Below are 18111 nucleotides of genomic sequence, written 5' to 3' on the forward strand. Positions count from 1 at the left end.
TCAAACCAGACAAGTGACGAAGTGCTGTCTACTGAACCTAAGCAGAACCTCCAAGCAACTTCTGCTGCTCTCATGCTCAGGGGACTGGTGTGGATAACTTGAAACTAAACAAAACCACCACCCAGTTACTGGATTAAGAGTTAAGATTTAACTAAAGGAGAAGTTGTGTGAGACTGTCATCACTGTTGATCTTTATGCATAAAGATATCCTTGAAAGAACTGACAGACCACCTTTGCTTGGCAACTAATTTCAGCCTTCTTTCTCTGAACTGAGTTGGATGAATTGCTTTAGATGCAATTCATGCAAGTAAGAAAATGTAAACCTGAACCAGGAAGCTTAATGGAGTTAGATATCTCAGGCATGGAATAAGAAACAGAAACGCCCATAAATGAAGAGGTTGTAATGGCTGCAGTCATCAAATGGAAATAAATGTGACCCATGAGTGCTGGCTGGTTGTACAGCATCAAGCCTCCTCACAGTTATGAAGCCGTTCCAACATTATCCTTCTGATAATTAGATAAAATTTTCTCATTTATGCCTTCTGAATTTGTGATCCTGGTGCAGAAACAGATCCCAAAGTAAAAGCTGGCTGATACTTTATATAGCAGATGCCATTTTTTCTACTGCATGCTTTCTCATTAACAACAGCGCATCTGAAAGTGAAATGAGTGGTTATAAATATCTATGTGGGGACATGTGGAGGGAATCTGTAACTGGACATGCCTCTTTGGCTCATCAGCTGCAAAATTATTAAAAATAGTAGAATAAGGAGCCCCAAACGAAATAGCTGACTAGGTTTCAAGTAAGATTCCATGAACTGAAAGAACTTAAAAGCTTAACAGGGTACAAGAATTGCCAGTGAGATCATGATTACATACCACATCTTTGATGTTAATTGGACACTTGTGTTCACACAGGAGCTGAGTTATTTGAAGGCAGCCACAGGCAGCTTAAGAAGCGGAAAAAAGAATTGCAAATTTAGAAGATTTTTTTTAAAGCCCTTTCAGAAGGTCATTTTGGTGTGGAGCTGTACCAGGCAACTATATTCATCACAGCCTAGATTTTCATGGGCTAGACCATTGTTCATTGCTAGAGCTGTGCAGTGCTTCAGGCTTCAAGTCAAAAGGGTGCTTCAGAGCATGCAGCACATTAATGTAGCTACCTCAAGTTTTCTCAGGACAGTGCAACTACCATCCACAGCTGCAGCATAATCCCAGGTAGAAGCAGGCTCTGATTTAAGCAGCCACATAGCCCACATTTCAAAATACCTTTTTGCCTTCATATCCAAGGTGTTGCACAGCAATATTCGTTATTCTTTTCAGTGATAAAAAGTTCATTGTTTAAAAAATAGTCTTCAGCCTGACTAGAACCTTGATAAACCTTTAAATCAGGATTTAATTTTTGCTAGATCTGTACAAGAAATGTGAGGGCAATGTGAAACCTGGGTAGTACAGTGGTAAACATACATACCCTGATGGCCTCATGTGGTCTACCAACCTTTTTGTGGCCTTAGAACACCTCAAGAGTGTGGGGGGGGGGGTCAAAAATTCAACCTTGTTTTTTGTGTTTGGGGAGGTGTTAAGGTTTTAAGAGACGCTCATTTCTGAAGCCTACGACAGTCGGCCTTGATCTTGCCCATTTTAAAAGTATGGCTCTTGATATATGGTATGACCTTTGAGCCAATAGACATGCCACTCTGGAGGAGCAGATGAGAAAGTGCAAAACAAGTTTCACCGCCTCATCATTCTTGAGCAGAAACTTTCTGCAACCAGGAGCTGTCTCAGTTTACAATCCATGCCCAAAGGATACACGGAGCAAGGTGTGGACGTGGTCACATACCCAGAACGGGGAGGGGGGCAGAATGTTTTGCCTGTTTCTTTCCTTTATGTCTGGGTGAGATGGGTAGGCATTCAAGAAAACAGATGCATTAAGTCTATCTAAAGTACCTATTTTGCCCAAAGCAAGCAAACAAAAAAGCCAAAATGGCACTGCTATTACTTGGAGGTTAGCCACTGAATTCCAGTGGGCATTTCTGAAGAGCTCCAGAGGCTGCGAAGAAAGGGAATAGGGGTGAGAATCGCTTGCCCATCCCTTCTATAGGATCACCAGAGAACCTCAAGTAATTTGTCCAGAGTCCAGCAAGAATCTTTGCAAGGAGGAAGAGTACAGGTAGTCCTCGCTTAACTACCCTAATTTCTTCAGAAATTGGGATTGGCAACTCTGCCACTAAGCAAAGCAGTTGCTGAGTGGGAAATCACATGACCGTAATTGTGCTTTCCAGCTGGAAAGAGACAGGACCACTCAGTTTCACACCTTTGGCTTTAGTTTGCCTTCTAACCACTCCCCCACCCTTTGGAATGCTCAAGGGCCTGCTTACTGTCTTGTACACAATGAAAGCAATGCGATTGCACCGGCAGCCCAGGGCTGGGAGCTGTGGGAGCACTATGAAAACAGCTTACAGTACTCTCTTGAAATCTCTTTCTCTCCAATCTCTGCTCTGCAAGTGGGGAGGGGGGAGGGAGAAAAAGCAAGCGATTTCTGTAGGCAACCTCTCCTTTGTCTGACCCTTTCCTGAAGGTGTGATGGTATTGCTTTCAATGTGCAGAAGAGCAAACAGCTTACAGTACTCCCTTGAAATCCCTCTCTAATCTCTTTGCTCTGGGGGGGGAGGCGGAGGGTCAGGCAAAGGAGAGATTGCCTACAGAAATTGCTTGCATTCCCCCTCGCAGAGCAGAGGGATTGGTGAGAAAGAGATTTCAAGAGAGTACTGCAAGCTGTTTGCGTAGCACACCTGCGGCTCCCAGCCTTGGGCTGCTGGAGTGATCGCAGAAGCAAAGTAAGTTGTTTGCTTACTTTCTTGCAATCCCTTTCTCTCCAATCAATCTGCTCTGCAAGGGTGGGGGGAACCACAGGTCAGGCACAAAACGTGTACTACTGTAATGGCAATCACATAATTGAGGGACACTGCGAAGGTCATAAATGAGCCGTAAAGTTATTTTTTTAGCGCCATCGTAACTTTGGTCATTGAATGAACAGTCAGTAAGCGAGGACTATATCAGCTTCCTGTGGAAATTTACAAAGCAAAGCCTATTCAACTATATCTTTACTACGTGAACATAATGAAAGCAATCAAAATAATTAGTGACCTGATGTAGTCAATTCAGTCCCACCCTTCAAATTATTAGATTTATGCTAATGTGTGGAAGCAAGAAGATTATGTAATACCTGCATAGTGTAAAGCTGTTTTCCCCGAACTATCTGTGTTCTCTGCAGGACATTTGGACTGTAGAGTGGGAGAAAAGAAGCTTTAGTAAAATACAAAGCACAGGAGATTTTGAAAGCAGATTACAATACTGCATGGGAGAAAAGCTTTTGTGAGAATATCAGATTAGTTTTGAGAGTTATCCAGAATTATCTAGATATTCAGGACAAAATTAATCTGAACGTTTTTAGAGAGGGATCAAATCCATTTTGAAAACTTGATCATCCAAACCACTTGGTTTTACACAAGAGGTGAGGCGATTTGCTTTTGACTGGCTGAAACTTAGAATGGACATGTCAAGAAACAGGTGAACAATTATATTAAAATATTACCAGTGTTTAATAAAACATAGAGGTCTATCTTTGACTGAAAATCCATTTAGATTTCCAACAAAACAAAAATAAATGGACAAATGGTATTGTCACAGATTTCAGCTTTCTTAGGAAGTCTATGGAGTTTCTTATATAACTGGGAGTGGTGGAGGCATCGAATCTAAGTACTGAGTCCATAAAACCTAATATTCTAGCTGTGCAGAAATCCAATTCAGTGTCCATCTGGGAGCATCCATGATTTTTTTTTTTATTGTATGTGGAGTTTGGTGTGATCTGGAGTTGTGTTTGTCTTAGGGTGTGCTGGATTGACAATGACTGTATGTCTGGTTCCTGGTTGTCTTGAAAGTATTCCTTAAGTCTCAAGGGGGGAAAAAAAGTTTCAAGGTCCCCACAGAGTTGTATACTTTGTGTGAGTTTACTGGGTCAAAAGGACAGGACTCTTCTACTTGGCTCAGTTTATGGCTAAATAGGTTCACAATACTGTGGGCAGTGGAGTGCTATCGCTGTGGTAACTGGATGCTTGTAGAAGCTTTGATGTCTCATCTTGATAAAGTTCTTCTGATGATGTTGGGGTTCCAGGATAGAGGTTGCACTTTTGAATCAAACTTGACTCCTGGTGGCTTTATGGACGCATGCATGGAGAATTCTTGGCAGCAATACAGTCGTGTTTTGCCATTGGTTTATTCCAGCATGCTTTTAGATTGGACTGGGCCTACAGCACTGGAAATTTCTTGATTTCCCATCTGAGTACTAAGTTCAAGCCTGCTTAGCTTCTGAGCACAAAGTTCTGAACTTTGTAGGTGGTTTTACAACCCCTGTATACCAGTCCTAGCCAAAAATGCTGACTAAAGACTATGGTGAGCCTACTGAATTAGAAAAAGGGGTGGGTATTAGAAAATTAGACAGAGGATTGAGCTCCAGTCACAGGAGACAATGCTACTGGATTTTTAGAGACTGTCCTTCTCTCCATCTCATTCTGTAGTGTAATGTTTTGGGGAAAGTGGAGAATGATGTACCAGCATCTAATTGCATGGGTCTATACCTGAATCCAGCCAACAGGAGTCTTCCTCCCAAACACAGAAATGAAGAGCTTGATTCACTGCTTAAACTCTGCTGTCAGATGTGGTTGTGAACAAACTGGACAAGCACCATATGTAGCACCTTCTACAACAAACCATTTATTTAGGCAACTGCAGCTCTTGTTACTCCTTAGCCCAGTGTTTCTCAACCTCAGCAACTTTAAGAGGTGTAGACTTCAACTCCCAGAATTCCCCAGCCAGCTATGTTGAAGTCCACACTTCTTAAAGTTGTTGAGCTTGAGAAACACTGCTCTAGCCTGACATCAAAGCATTCTCATCAGATGTTAAAGGTCAACAATTTACCACTCTTGGTACACATAATTATATGCCATTTTATTTGAACTGTACCCACTAGATCATATGAGCAAGAAGAAATTGTGGAGCAGGCATCTTAGTGAGGCACCACTAATTGTGGTACAAGGCAAAGCAGCACACAACCGTATAATCTAAAGATCTCCTTTCACAGCCCTAGTCTCAAAACAGTTCAGTGTTTAAGATGGACCCTGCTGCAAACTCTTAAATCCCTTTAATTAGCTACTTGTGGAGAGAAAGTTAACATAGGCTGACATTTAATCAGGAAATCATAAGTATGGGGGGGAGGGAATAAAGCACCTCACCTGAAGAAGCCTCTTGACACAGTCAGCATGGCTATTCCTGGCTGCAAGATGCAAAGCGCTGTGCCCTATGTAAATATTTCAGAATTATTTCAGTCCCACTGAAAAAGGTATTAAAATGAAATGAATATTATTCATACTCGTGAGCTTGAAGTACTAAGTGGGCATGTGCCTCTTTAGATTCAAAAAATCCTTATGGATAGCTCTTAAGCATGCTGATGAAATATAATATAATCCACACGTGTGCCAATATTCTTCTCCCTACCTCCAAAGTTAAGTACATGTTAGAGTTAAAGGAGAACCAAAGGCATCTGGCTTCATCATTTTGTACTTGGTTTAAGCCCTTGCCTGCTTAAAACTCTACGTATCTGTCATAAAGAGATAGGCTTCAGAGATTCTGAAGCACTTAAACCAAAGAGCAGGCTATTATTAGGCTGCAGAAAATTTCCACTCAGATTTCAGTATTTGTAGAGTGTTGGTTGGCTAACAGATATGTTGATTCCAGTCACAGTGGTCATAAGCTGCATTTAGTTCATTTATTTATTAGATGTATATGGCCGTCCATCCCAACTACATGACCCTTGATGGCTCACAGTATTAAAAATAATAAAGCCACATACAACATCACATAAAACACACAGCCTGCCAAGAAGAAATCACAAAAAACATCATACAGTCAACACAACCAGGTGATGAGTTCCATCACACATTCAGGGCCCCAGGCTCAAGCACAGAACCAAGTCTTCAAGGCCTTAAGGCCTGCAGGGTTGAGGCCAATCTAATCTCCGGAGAGATGATATTCCCGAGTGTGGGCAGGTGCCACAGAAGAAAAGGCTCTTTTTCTGGCCCTGCCAAATGACACTCCCTACAAGACAGGACCTGGACCACACCTCTCCTGCCAGACCAAACAGAACCAGTAGAAACAACTGGGGAGAGATGATCCCATAAGTAACCCAACCCCAAGCCGTGAAAGTTATGGTACATCCCAAACAAAACAAAATGAAACAAAACAAAACGAAACAAAACGAAACAAAACGAAACACAGGGGGCAAGAGAGCACAATACAGTGGCAGAACACATGAACAGGATGCAATAATAACCGGATACACTTCATGGCATTTCTGGGTAAGACAACTGGGGAGCCTAACCTGAGTTACTGGAAAGCTGCTATTAATCAGGATAGAAATATTTGCACAAAACAGAATGGTTTAGCGTAATGCAACCCTTTCCATTCCTGTATTCTTCAGAAGTGCTGGCTGCCACTCAAACGTTCAACCAACTGTAGTGTGAACCGTAGTCCAACACACCTGGGCAGCACTGATTTGGGAATGCTGAAATTATCTTCATACATCGATATGTAGGTGCCAAGCATCCAAAAGTCAGTTCAGCTACATCCACAGCCTTGCTTAACTTGGGATTCAGATGTATTTAAGTCACATGGGACAGGCTGGCTGGAAATGATAGGAACTGTAGTCCAATGTACCTCAAGGGCACCATACTAGAGAAGGTAGAAGTCGACCCTTCAAGGTAGACCAGACTAGGAAACCAAAGTCATGTAGGCCAATACTACTATTATTGTAAAGTTATAGTAACAGAATCTTGCAAGTCAGAATGTGCCTCCCCGCCTCCTCCTATCTTTGTGTGAACTTGGGAGAGGGCTGTCTGAGATGTTTAAGTAGGTAACAGTTCTGCCCTGGGCTCAGGTTTCTTTTATCTGACTGTTGCCTTGGCAGTGATTCTTCCTCCTGTTCCTCAAGGCCATTCCCTCTTCCCTCTACAGTAGCTCTGTACCACAAAAGCAAAGAATGCCAAGGAGAACATGCCCATGCAGACACATACGCATCATATCACTTCACATTAAGTCAGAGAGGCTGAGTACCTGTTCCATCCTGAGCTGTTACATCTGCACCATGTGTAATCATAATCCTGAGACATTCACTATGTCCTTTAGAGGCAGCAAGATGGAAGCTGAAAGAAAGCAATTACAATGTCTTTGGCCTGTTCCATAATAAGTGACGAGAAAAGGGTTTTGATGGATCACAGTCAACCTCTGCCTTTGAAAGAGTTTGCTTCAATAATATATGTACCTCCCACTTTTATTCTAGGAACTGAAGGAAATGTGCTCACAGTAAGATGAAAATTAAGCTACAAGACATTATTGAACACCCCAGGGTCACCCAACACAATTCACAGCCATGGAGGAACTTGAACCTAGGTTTCCCCAGCCGCAGTTTGACCTACTTATCAGAATGACACTTATAAAAGATCATGCTTAGAGCAGATGACTTTCATAAACATCCTTAGTACAACTACTTCATAATGCGTACTCTTGAAAGCTCTTGGGAATAATGGCGAGCAGCTAAAGGTTTCATCAGTAAAATCAGTAAAAATAAATAAATCAGTCAGCTAGTAATTTTCACTATAACAAAGATCAAGAACTTAAGTCAGATGATCTGTTAAGACCATGTTTATAGACAAGGAGGGAAATTCATTCTAGGGAGAGTTAAAGACCTCCACATTCAAACATTTCAAACAGGGAGAAAAAAGATTATATTCCTACAAATGTCTAAGGGAGGGGAAGGCCTTCAGAAGAATTTAATATTAAAACTTTAAAAAAAAACACAAGATGTTAATGATTGTGAAACTTCTGTTCTGAGCTTAGTTATAACTGCACATTAAATAAAGCTACTAATATTTGACATCTCAACATTACAAAAACTCACAACTGAAAAGACTGAAAAGATCCATTGATTATAGGAACTCTGGAATCTTATGGAAAAGGCATACTTACCTCTCCTTCCTAAAGAAATACACAATTCTCTGCAGAATTTTGATATAAATCTATACAGGGATAGCCAGGATGCTGAAATTGTATGGTGCCACATGCTTACTCACAATAAAACCTACCATTCCAAATGATATCCTGTTGTCACACCTATTCCTTTCTCCAAACAGATATCATTATGATTTCTAAGCTATCTTATACTGTATGCTGAAGCTCTCCCAAAATGGTTTATGTACATAACTAAATAAAAATTAAAACATTTAACCCCAATAAAATGGCAATCTAAAATCTGGTTTATGTAGAAATATAGGCTTGTACAGGTAGTCCTCATTTAGTGACTGCCTCATTTAGTAACCATTCACAATTACAACAGTGACGAAAAAGTAACTTTGCAACCAGTGCTCGCATTTATGACTTTTGCAGGTCTGTAAACCAAAGGAAAGCTGAAGTAAGATCATAAACACAGTTGCAGTTTCCCTTAGCGACCACTTTGCTTAACAACCAAGTTGCTGGTCCCAATTGTGGTCGCTAAACAAGGACTACCTGTATTCTGTTTCCAGAATTGTGTTAGGTTGTGTTGGTTTGTGGTAGAAAGAATAGAACTTTTCAGTGTTGTAAAAGCTAACTCGTATGCTGCACAAACTTTTATGAACTACAGTCCATTTCTTCAAATTTGTGGAGTGTTGTCTTCATCATGCATATTTCTCCACCCCGGGAGAAAGTTATGAAATGGCAGCAGTTCTGGCACTAGTTATTCCATGCAAAATGGAAGGGGGGTTTGTTATAGGAAAGCAATTTATGGTGATACTTCTTCATGTATAACATATGCTTTGGTTCCCAGTGCACATCATGGCAAGCCTGGTCTTGTGAGAACCTTGCTTTTCTAGTGGTGTGTTTTCAAACATGAATAAAATTCACACAAGTAATAAACAACTTTGTGCTCTAAACAGGTCTATACGCAAGCGAAGAAATTTATGAAATATATTAGAACTCACTGAAAGAATGCTTTTTATATGAGAAATAATGACCAAGAACAAAATGTTGTTTACCAAGGCACCAACAGGGTGAACTTTATAAAAGTCTGTCCCATGAAATGTTCCCTAAACTATGGGCAGGGAAAAGACCACGTCCTCATCAATGGCCCAACTTCTAACTTTGCTGAGAGAGAAGACAATATAAATTTCCAAACAAAATGAAATATATTAAACTCAAAAGACGTTTGCAAGATAGAGATATCTTGTAGTAGGAACGTGCAAACTGCACTTCAGGGGAGTTTATATTTCAGCAGTATCTGCCTTAATTAAAATACTTGCATAGCAACAGTTTGGCTAAAGCAGTGACAGATTTAATCTTCATGCCAGCTTCTCTGTTTGTGAAAGAAACCGTGCCAAGTGTAACACATTTCACTGTAATGATTTGATTTTTCATTTTAGAGACAAACAAAAAAAGCTGCTGGTGAAATGTGCATAAAATACACAAGCTTCCCTTGCTGGAATTTAAAGACCAAGAAAAGGGGGCTTTATCTGTTCATAATGTAAAATTATTTGGAGGGCAATACAATGGATAATGAAATCTTTTCTTCTGTCATGGAGTTGGTGGACTGAATTTAACACATGCCTCCTAGACCAGATCTATCAATGGAGTTGAATTACTGGTCAGAGCTGCCAGAGATGAGGTCACAAAATGGCTTGTTGCAGATGCTGGGGTGTGCAACCCGCTAATAAAATATTAAAATAAAATCTCACATCATCACCAAATCTTATCCCCAAATAAGAGTTTTGGTCTTTTTACATAAGATCTCAGGATGAGATTGCCAAAACTCCATGAGAGTTTAGGATCTTTGTCTTTTTTAGCTCATGGATGACGCTTGTCTCTGTCAACAGCAGAGAAGGTGATCCAAAGTCACCAGCTCAGCTCCTCTTCATATATTCTGAAGGGTAAACTTTGTGGTCAGAACTCCATATGCAGACAGAAACAGGCGGCAGTTGCTACAAGGATCCCAAAAGGCTTTTCCAAGCTACAAGCATACCACTTGCTTTACATTAAGTACTGATTAAGAGATATTTATTTGCAATAGCATCATATGAAGGTTACTGTACACTCTGGCAGACTGACTAGAGGCTTGTTCTGAGTGAAAACAGTACTATTTTCCCCTCTCCCTTGACTTTTCCTGATGCATTGCTTCAGACCCTTTCAAGAAATCAGGATTAATTTGCCAACAACTTAATGATCTACAGCTTCCTGATGGACCAATCTCGCCACAGACAAATGAAATTGCAGAAATAAAGATGCAATGATGTCAGCGCCTCTCCAGCAGCAGTGATAAAGCTAGAGAAACCAAGATCCCAACAAACATTTCTTTACATGGCTTATCGCTCCTAAAACCACAACAAACTATTTATCAAAGCACAGGCCCTTCATCAGCTGCCATGGAGACGGGTCTGTTTTATGTGCTTGTGGCCTTCCAAGAGAGTTGAAGAAAAGGGGAGAACACAATCCCTTTCACTTCCTCTCTGGCTCAAAGCTCAAGGTCTCCACTTGTCCCACACCTTCAGCAAAGCCAACACTTTCTGCTTGTGCTTCCAAACCAACGCTGACTCAACCAGGAGATGCAGTAACACGAAACTGATCTCTCTTAGGACCAGTTTACAAAGGGATCTTCCTCCATACCTTGATCATGGCAAGCAGAGTCGTCTCACACATATAAAAGAGTAAATTAACCATGGCAAAACAGACTCCAGCTGTATTCAACTCTTTTCATTGGAAGCCATTTGGATATATCAAAGGTATGACATGACAGCCACATAAAGTGGTGAGTTGTCCTTTGCTAGAGTCTTCAAACAGGCTGGATGTCATCTGTCCAAGGTCCTTTAGTGGATCCTGCACCAAGCAGGGGCTTCAACTAGATGATCTCCAAGGACCTTTCTAATTCTATGATTCTAAGTGATTTACATCAGATTTTTTTAGGTGGATGATCATCTGACAGAAACCCAAGCTTTTGCATTGCAAATTGGAATGAGAGCAAGGAAGCTTCTCTGTTTAGGCTGATAGAAGAAAGAATCAAAGTTAGAAACAGCTGGTTAAAAAAATGCTAATTAAGACCAAAATAGCAAGGATGCAACATGGTCCAGCACCAATTTGTTGCTAGTTTGCACCTTAAATATAGCTTGGTATTACATGAATAATTCTTGGGCTCAAGAGCTTCTTCTACTTACTCATGTCTATGCAGAAGACATCAGAATGTATCTTTCATTTTCAACTACTCATCATTGTCTACACGCAGGTATCACAGTAAACCATGACTGCCTATCACAGAAATATCTAATGAAAACCCCAGGCTCCCTCCTTCCTTGAATGCACCTGAGAAGTTCAAAATGTTTTACTACCAGTTGTCTGTGCTTTATGTTGCCTGAACAAAATAAACTGTGGTTATTATGAACTGAAGTTCATCTGAAGCAAGTTAACTTACTTTATGGGGCTTGATTAAAACCAGTTGTTTATCCATAATTTATAATGGGTGAATTTTTCCAAAAACATTCTGCTAGTGGTAGAGTGAACTGTTCTTCACAGTAACACCAAGTATGGGCACTAACACTGAATGTATGTATTGGTGCAAGTGAAAAACCTTCCAGGGCTACAATGGGTTCTATAGTCATGACCTTAACAAAAACTGCAACAGATACCTGAAAGGAAAGGAAGGAACTTTACTCTGAAATTACGATGTTGCTTCCTCCAGAAGAAAGAGCAGGCAGGAAAAATACACATTTGTCTACTTCCATTAATGAATTTTCTGTCAATATATTAACAAATTAATTCACTTTGTTAAAGATAAATTATTGGGGGAGAGGAGGAGAGTGTTTTGATAAAAACATTACGCTCTGTGCAGCCACATGAATTTAGGTGTATGTGCTGTTTTAGTTATGAAGCACACAACTAACTTGAGAACATGCTCCAGTTTTACTGTACGAAAATATTTTTGTTTTTAAGAAAACCAATATAATGAGCATCTGGAACATCTCCAGAAACTTGATCCCTAAATACAGCCTTAAAACAAAAAAGAGAGGCAACAATTAGCACTAATCCTGGCAGATCCTGACAAATAGGTAGGGATGCTGCACAGCTTTCCTATGTAGCTCCCTCTAGTATAGCATGGCTGGCTGGAGAAGAAGTTCACATGTCTTAAAGTTCTCAAGGTTGAAAAACACTGCTCTAGTAGGATGTTCTTGACCACAACTTACTTTTGCCTTTTGCTTTTAACCTGAACAGGTGGAACTGTTTTTAACTATTGACCTGGAAGGCAGCCAACTATTTTCTAAGAGAATCTGTGGAGCTCACAGACATTCCTGGAAATAACGATGGTTGCAGAGACTCGTGTTCTGCTTTGCACCCTGCCAACTTCCAATACATTTTTGATCAAAAGTTTCTAAACCAATTAAGAACATGCAGGAGTTTCTTGGACACTAAGTGAGGTAGAAATGGGGACATTGCTGCCCCTTGAGTTAAATACAGTTTCAGTATCATCAATATACAGGAACAAGATATTTCTCATTCCTGGAAGAACTGTGCAAATTCTAAGAAAGAGATGCTTTGCATTGCACTATGTAGGCCTGACAAAAGATGCAATTACTGTTATGATTTGGTGCTTTGCAGAGTGGTAGGTGGCAGTATTGCCACAACCTGAGTTTGATCCCAGCGGAAGCTGGATTCTTGGGTAGCTGGCTCAGGTCAACCCATCCTTCCGAGGTTGGTAAAATGAGTACCCAGCTTGCTGGGGAAGGTGACGATTGGGGAAGGCAATGGAAACCACCCCGCTATAGTCTGCCAAGAAAACGTTGCAAAAGTGGCATCCCCTCAAAGGGTCAGACATGACTCGGTGCTTGCACAGGGGACCTTTCACCTTCATCTTGCATGTTGCAAAGCACTTCTTTCAAAGGAGTTGCAGGGCTCTAATTCTGTCAGCCCTACAAAGTAGACCAGATCAAGAAACAGACACCAATAAAGTCTAAAGCTACTTTTATTAGAGTGGCAATAGTAACAGAATTTTGCAAGTCTGAATGTGCTTCCCCTCCTCTCTCTTTTATCTACTTGAGAATTAGGGGATGCCTGTCTGAGACATTTTTGTAAAACTCTTTGTATGAGTTTAAGCCACATTTGATTTTTGATTTTTTTTTTTAAAAAAAAATTTATTTGGGGGGGTATAGTAGTTAAGGTGTCAGGCTAGAGACTGGGAGACCGTGAGTTCTAGTCCCACCTTAGCACAAAGCCAGGTGGGTGACCTGGGCCAGTCACTCTCTCTCAACCCTAGGGAGGAGGCAATGCAAACCACTTCTGAAAAACCTTGCCAAGAAAACTGCAGAGACTTGTCCAAGCAGTCTTCGAGTATTGGACATGATTGAACGGATTAAAAAGCCACATTTATGTTTGTTGCCTTGGCAATGGATCTTCCCTCTCTCTGTCAAGGCCATCCTCCATAATCTCTACGAATTCCTAGAATCCAGGTTCACCTTCCTCAACTTTCAAATATTTTTACAGCCAGCCTGAGTCTCTTCCTAATACAGCTCAAGGAATGCTATTGCCCTTTGTGATTTAGTAACAGCTTCTAAATACTGAGCTCAAGGCCATCTCCATGTCTCTCTATAAGGCAGTGTTTTTCAACCTTGACAACTTTAAGGTGTGTAGACTTCAACTCCCAGAATTCCCCAGCCAGCTTTGCTATAGGACACATCTTATTCCTCAGTCAGCTGGACATTGGCTTGAACTTCTGAAAGCTGTAGTCCTAACACATTTGGACAACTTCAAATTGGGGAAGGCTGGTATAAAGCCACAGGTGTCAATGGCAAAGATCAACACTAAACACACCTCAGAACAAGGTAGCAGACTGATTGCAGAAATGAAATCAGAGAGTCATAAATCATTGTATAGAGAGGTTTCTATAGATATTATATAGTAAAGAAGTAACATACAGGGCAGTGTAAATTATATGTACTTATCTGTCTTAAATTAAGATATTTTGCTGTTTACGGTTAATGGGAGGCCCTCTTCCACCCAAAACAAGAATAATGACAGCACATTACTTTGGTATGTGGCCCACAAAATCACATAAATATTCCTTCCCATCGTTGGCTGTAAAATATCTGCGCATTAAATAAATCTGCTGCCTTTTCATGACAACCAAGATCTATTGTCTGACATGGTTGCTTCGCTCTGCCAATGGTTGACAACAGGGCCAACCCTGCTCTTCAAAAATCTTTCACCAATCAGGTGCCCTGCAGATATTTGAACTATCACTCCCATCATTCTCCAACTGTAGTCCAATACACAAGGAGGATACCAGCTTAAAGGAAGCTGTTTTGGACACTCAATCCCATTCCCATTTCCTCCCCTCTAAAACATTGGAAAAAAAAAGGATTAACTAGGTCCTGTAATGCCATATGAAGATGTGGAGAAAGCCTTATTTGGGAAATTCAAAGCTACATTAGAGCTTTCAGCTCAGGTCACTCGTAGTTGTGACTTCATTTCTTCATCCAAACAGAAACTGGACAGTGCAGCAAAAGCAAACCCAGAGCAAGTGAGAATTAGCCAAGAACATGGCTCTGTAAACAAAGCAAGCAAGCTCCATTTTTCAGCTTCAGACTTTGCCATAAACTGCCCAGAGTCTTCTCGCCTTGGCTGCTTCCCTCTTCCCAACCCACGCACAATTCAAAGGGCTTTTCTTTCATCAAGGGACTTGAAACTAAGCTATTTTTGAAGTGTCCAGTGAAATCAATTCTTTCTGCAGCTTTCAATGCTGAACTATTTATATTATTTTTTGCCTTTAAAAAAAAGAAAGGAAAACACAACACACCCTGCAGGAGCTACCAGAACTCAAATTGGAACACAAACAGCCATCAAGATAAAGAAGATGAAGATCCAGATTGACCCATTTTTTTAAAAGCAGAATTATAATTTTAATGTTATTCAATACAGAGTGACACATTCCACATCCTACACATATCTAAAAGTGGATCAGCCTCAGAGCAAAAAGAGTGGGCGCTATTCATCAGGGCTGTGCAGAGATCCGGGTCTGAAGGGCAAAACATGATTTGGAGGGCACATGTTCTATCTGTTGAAAACACCTTAAACCAAACACGTGTTTTCCTAGGTTTGTGTGTCAGCTGCAGAGGGAGCTGTGGGAGTCCAGGAAAAGACACAGCTCTTGAAGATGTTCATGACAGGTGCTATTTGGCGCCTATGCACACTCTGTATCACATTATGTCCCTTGAATTAGGAGTTCTGCATAGACCTCCTTTGAATGCATAAAGAGAGACTACTAATGGGTGAACACTCCCATTTCTATCCACCAAGCCCCAATCTCTATTATAGTCTCTCTAACTCAGTGTTTCTCAACCTTGGCAACTTTAAGATGTGTGGACTTCAAGTCCCAGAATTGCTGACTGGGGAATTCTGGGAGTTAGAAGTCCACACATCTTGCTAAGGTTGAGAAACGCTGTTCTAACTACATGGTTCCATTTCTGTTATTGGGCGAGCAGAGGGGAAAAGTAATCTTGAAAGATATACTGGATGTGGGGAAGGGGTGTAAAATGGAAGAAGATCCTCTGATCTCATTTGAAAACATGTATCTCATTTGTACTTTCAACAATACTCCCTTCTACTTTGCAAGCTATTGCTCCAACTAACTTTTACAGAATCCACTCTGAGAATGACCTGTCTAGTTTGGGCAACCAGAAACTCAAGCTAAATGATCTGTTTAACTACAAGTGGGCCATCTTTAGGTGGCCAGCTCCTCTCATGCACTTAGTACTTAGGGGGTAGTTAAGGACTGTAGCAGACGCATCATGGCTCAAAGAGGCTGGCACTTATTCCAACCAGCAGGCCAAGATTTTCACTTTTTTCCCCACACTTTTTCCCACCAGCAGGGATCTCTTTCTGGGTTGCAGTTGCTGTTTTTAATTGTTCTAAAACTATTTCTTCTTCTATTTCCCACTGCAAAGTGACAGGAAATGAAGCTAGCCAACTTTCAGCAATTTTGTCACAAGAATTTAGCAGCACAGCAGAAGAGAGTCTGGAACTCTGGGGCTACCAATTGTCCATCCCTGGACTCCAGTATAGTTATTCAACTGAGAAGGTGAAGTAAACTTACGCAGTCTTGCCCTCACTGTCGTGTTTGGTTGCGCTGACTCCCTTTTTGCCCAAAAGGGAGGCCACTTTCTCCAAATCTCCATTCTCCACAGCTTGTAGGAGTCGGTCATCATTCTTATTCCACTCATTGGTCTGCAAAAGGGAAAAAAAAACATAGTTTCAGGGGATTAAGAAGGCGAATAAAGTATCCTTGGTTTCCCCCCTGCCTTGAATTATTTATAAAAATAATAAAGGTGGGATAGAAAATAAAATAAAAATAAATAAATAGATAAATATTAAGCCTATTAGAAGCTTACTCCATCTTTTTATTTACAGTATTCACCTAAAAGGAAAGGGTACCAAAAAGAAAGTTAAGGGATGTTTCCTCCAAATAATTATGTAGGCATGGAGAGACTTGTCTGACATTCTCCAGTAATATGGCAACAAGGAATAAATTGCTCAAGGTTTAGTACAGCAATAGCCTAGGTGTACTTACCTGGGAGTAAAAACCAATGTAATGGGACTTACTACAGAGTACACATGTACAACTTTATGCTTGCTGAAGCTATGTATCAGATCTCTCTCTGTGAAGCATAGTGTGTATGTACACGTGTGAGAGCACAGTGGGTGTTTGTGAATGAGAACAGGGCATCTTATTATAAAGGTACTTATTTTAATCAGTAGGGTTTTTTGGGGGGATGGAATAAATCTCAAGAAACGACAGGAGCTGACAGCCCTGGACGACTGAGTATGCAGCCTAGGCACTGGTTTTTGTCTTTCTTCAAATCCATTTCTTTTTATTCTTCTTTAAATCTATTTCTTTTTGTCAAATCTTTCCAGGCTAGGAGTAGTAGTTAGTCATCAACTTAATAACAGTCATCTTCTTTTTGAGCAATTGCTGGAGTTATTGTGGAAAACCGCATCACAGTTATTGTTAGTTGGCCACTGAATTTCAGTGTAGCAATTTGGGGAATCATCATGGACCATTAAAAAAAAGGTTTTGTAACTGTATGCAGCTAATTAGTTGTACATCCCTATATTAAGGTTACACAGAACTGTAATGCAATAAAGAAAATTATCTATCTATCTATCTATCTATCTATCTATCTATCTATCTATCTATCTATCTATCTATCTATCTTTGGTTATATTTGGTGGGTTGTGGTACTGCAGTTTTGGAAGCTGAATCTTGCACCAAATCTGATTTTTGATCTTGCTTGGCCCAGCAGAATCCATGGGAAGTGGACTGCCAAGATGTGTTAGAGAAGAAACGTCCCATGCATTCTGGCCTTTCACAAGTTGGTCCACATGGAAAAATTAAGGGTGGAGATGCCTTTGCTTGAAAGCATTTTTACTTCACAAAAACAAACAGAAACCCACATCGAACCTCAGTCTTCAGAAAGAAATGTGCCCTTTGGTGCCTTGCCATAAGTTGGGTTTTCTGTAAACAGAAGGCAATGCCAATCTTCCATATGCAGAGAAGTTGTAAATATTTATACTAACATTTCCACCATCACAACATTCAGTAAGACAATGCTGTTTGACAGCTTGGGCTGACTTTAATCCAGAAGGGAGTTTCCATCACTACTAATGAACTACAGATTCTGTTGCAGCTGTAAGCCAAGCCTGTGGCTTAAACACAAAATCCAAAACTTGAAAATGAGAAAGTTTTTTGGAACAAGCTACTATGACCCAGCTGCTGAAGTTCAGCCTGGCTGTTACGTCCAACTGTTAGTCTTATACACATGGATAGTCCTCTCTTGGATTTCCCAATTCAACATGGAGCAATTAATGAACCTTTTGCTGGTATCTGGGAACACATGGGAGCAAGTCACCCCCGCAGAAATTTATTTATTTATTTATTTATCACATTTCTTCACCGCCCATCTCACCAAAGCGACTCTGGGCAGTTTACAACCA

The 18111-nt window shown here is 40.6% G+C and overlaps 1 protein-coding gene across 1 annotated transcript in view; it reads right to left on the bottom strand.

Moving 5' to 3' along the window:
- The window catches only part of RAI14 (retinoic acid induced 14), a 91754-nt gene that overhangs the window by 17672 nt on the left and 55971 nt on the right, over positions 1–18111 (bottom strand). Inside the window, exons 3-7 of the mRNA XM_063295764.1 lie at positions 16214–16344; positions 7168–7256; positions 5292–5356; positions 3227–3284; positions 880–950 (exon numbers count right to left, since the gene is read on the bottom strand). Of these exons, the coding sequence (XP_063151834.1) occupies positions 880–950; positions 3227–3284; positions 5292–5356; positions 7168–7256; positions 16214–16344 (414 nt within the window). The remainder of the gene's footprint in view (positions 1–879; positions 951–3226; positions 3285–5291; positions 5357–7167; positions 7257–16213; positions 16345–18111) is intronic.

This window comes from Candoia aspera, chromosome 2 (assembly GCF_035149785.1).
Source record: "Candoia aspera isolate rCanAsp1 chromosome 2, rCanAsp1.hap2, whole genome shotgun sequence".
NCBI lineage: Eukaryota > Metazoa > Chordata > Lepidosauria > Squamata > Boidae > Candoia > Candoia aspera.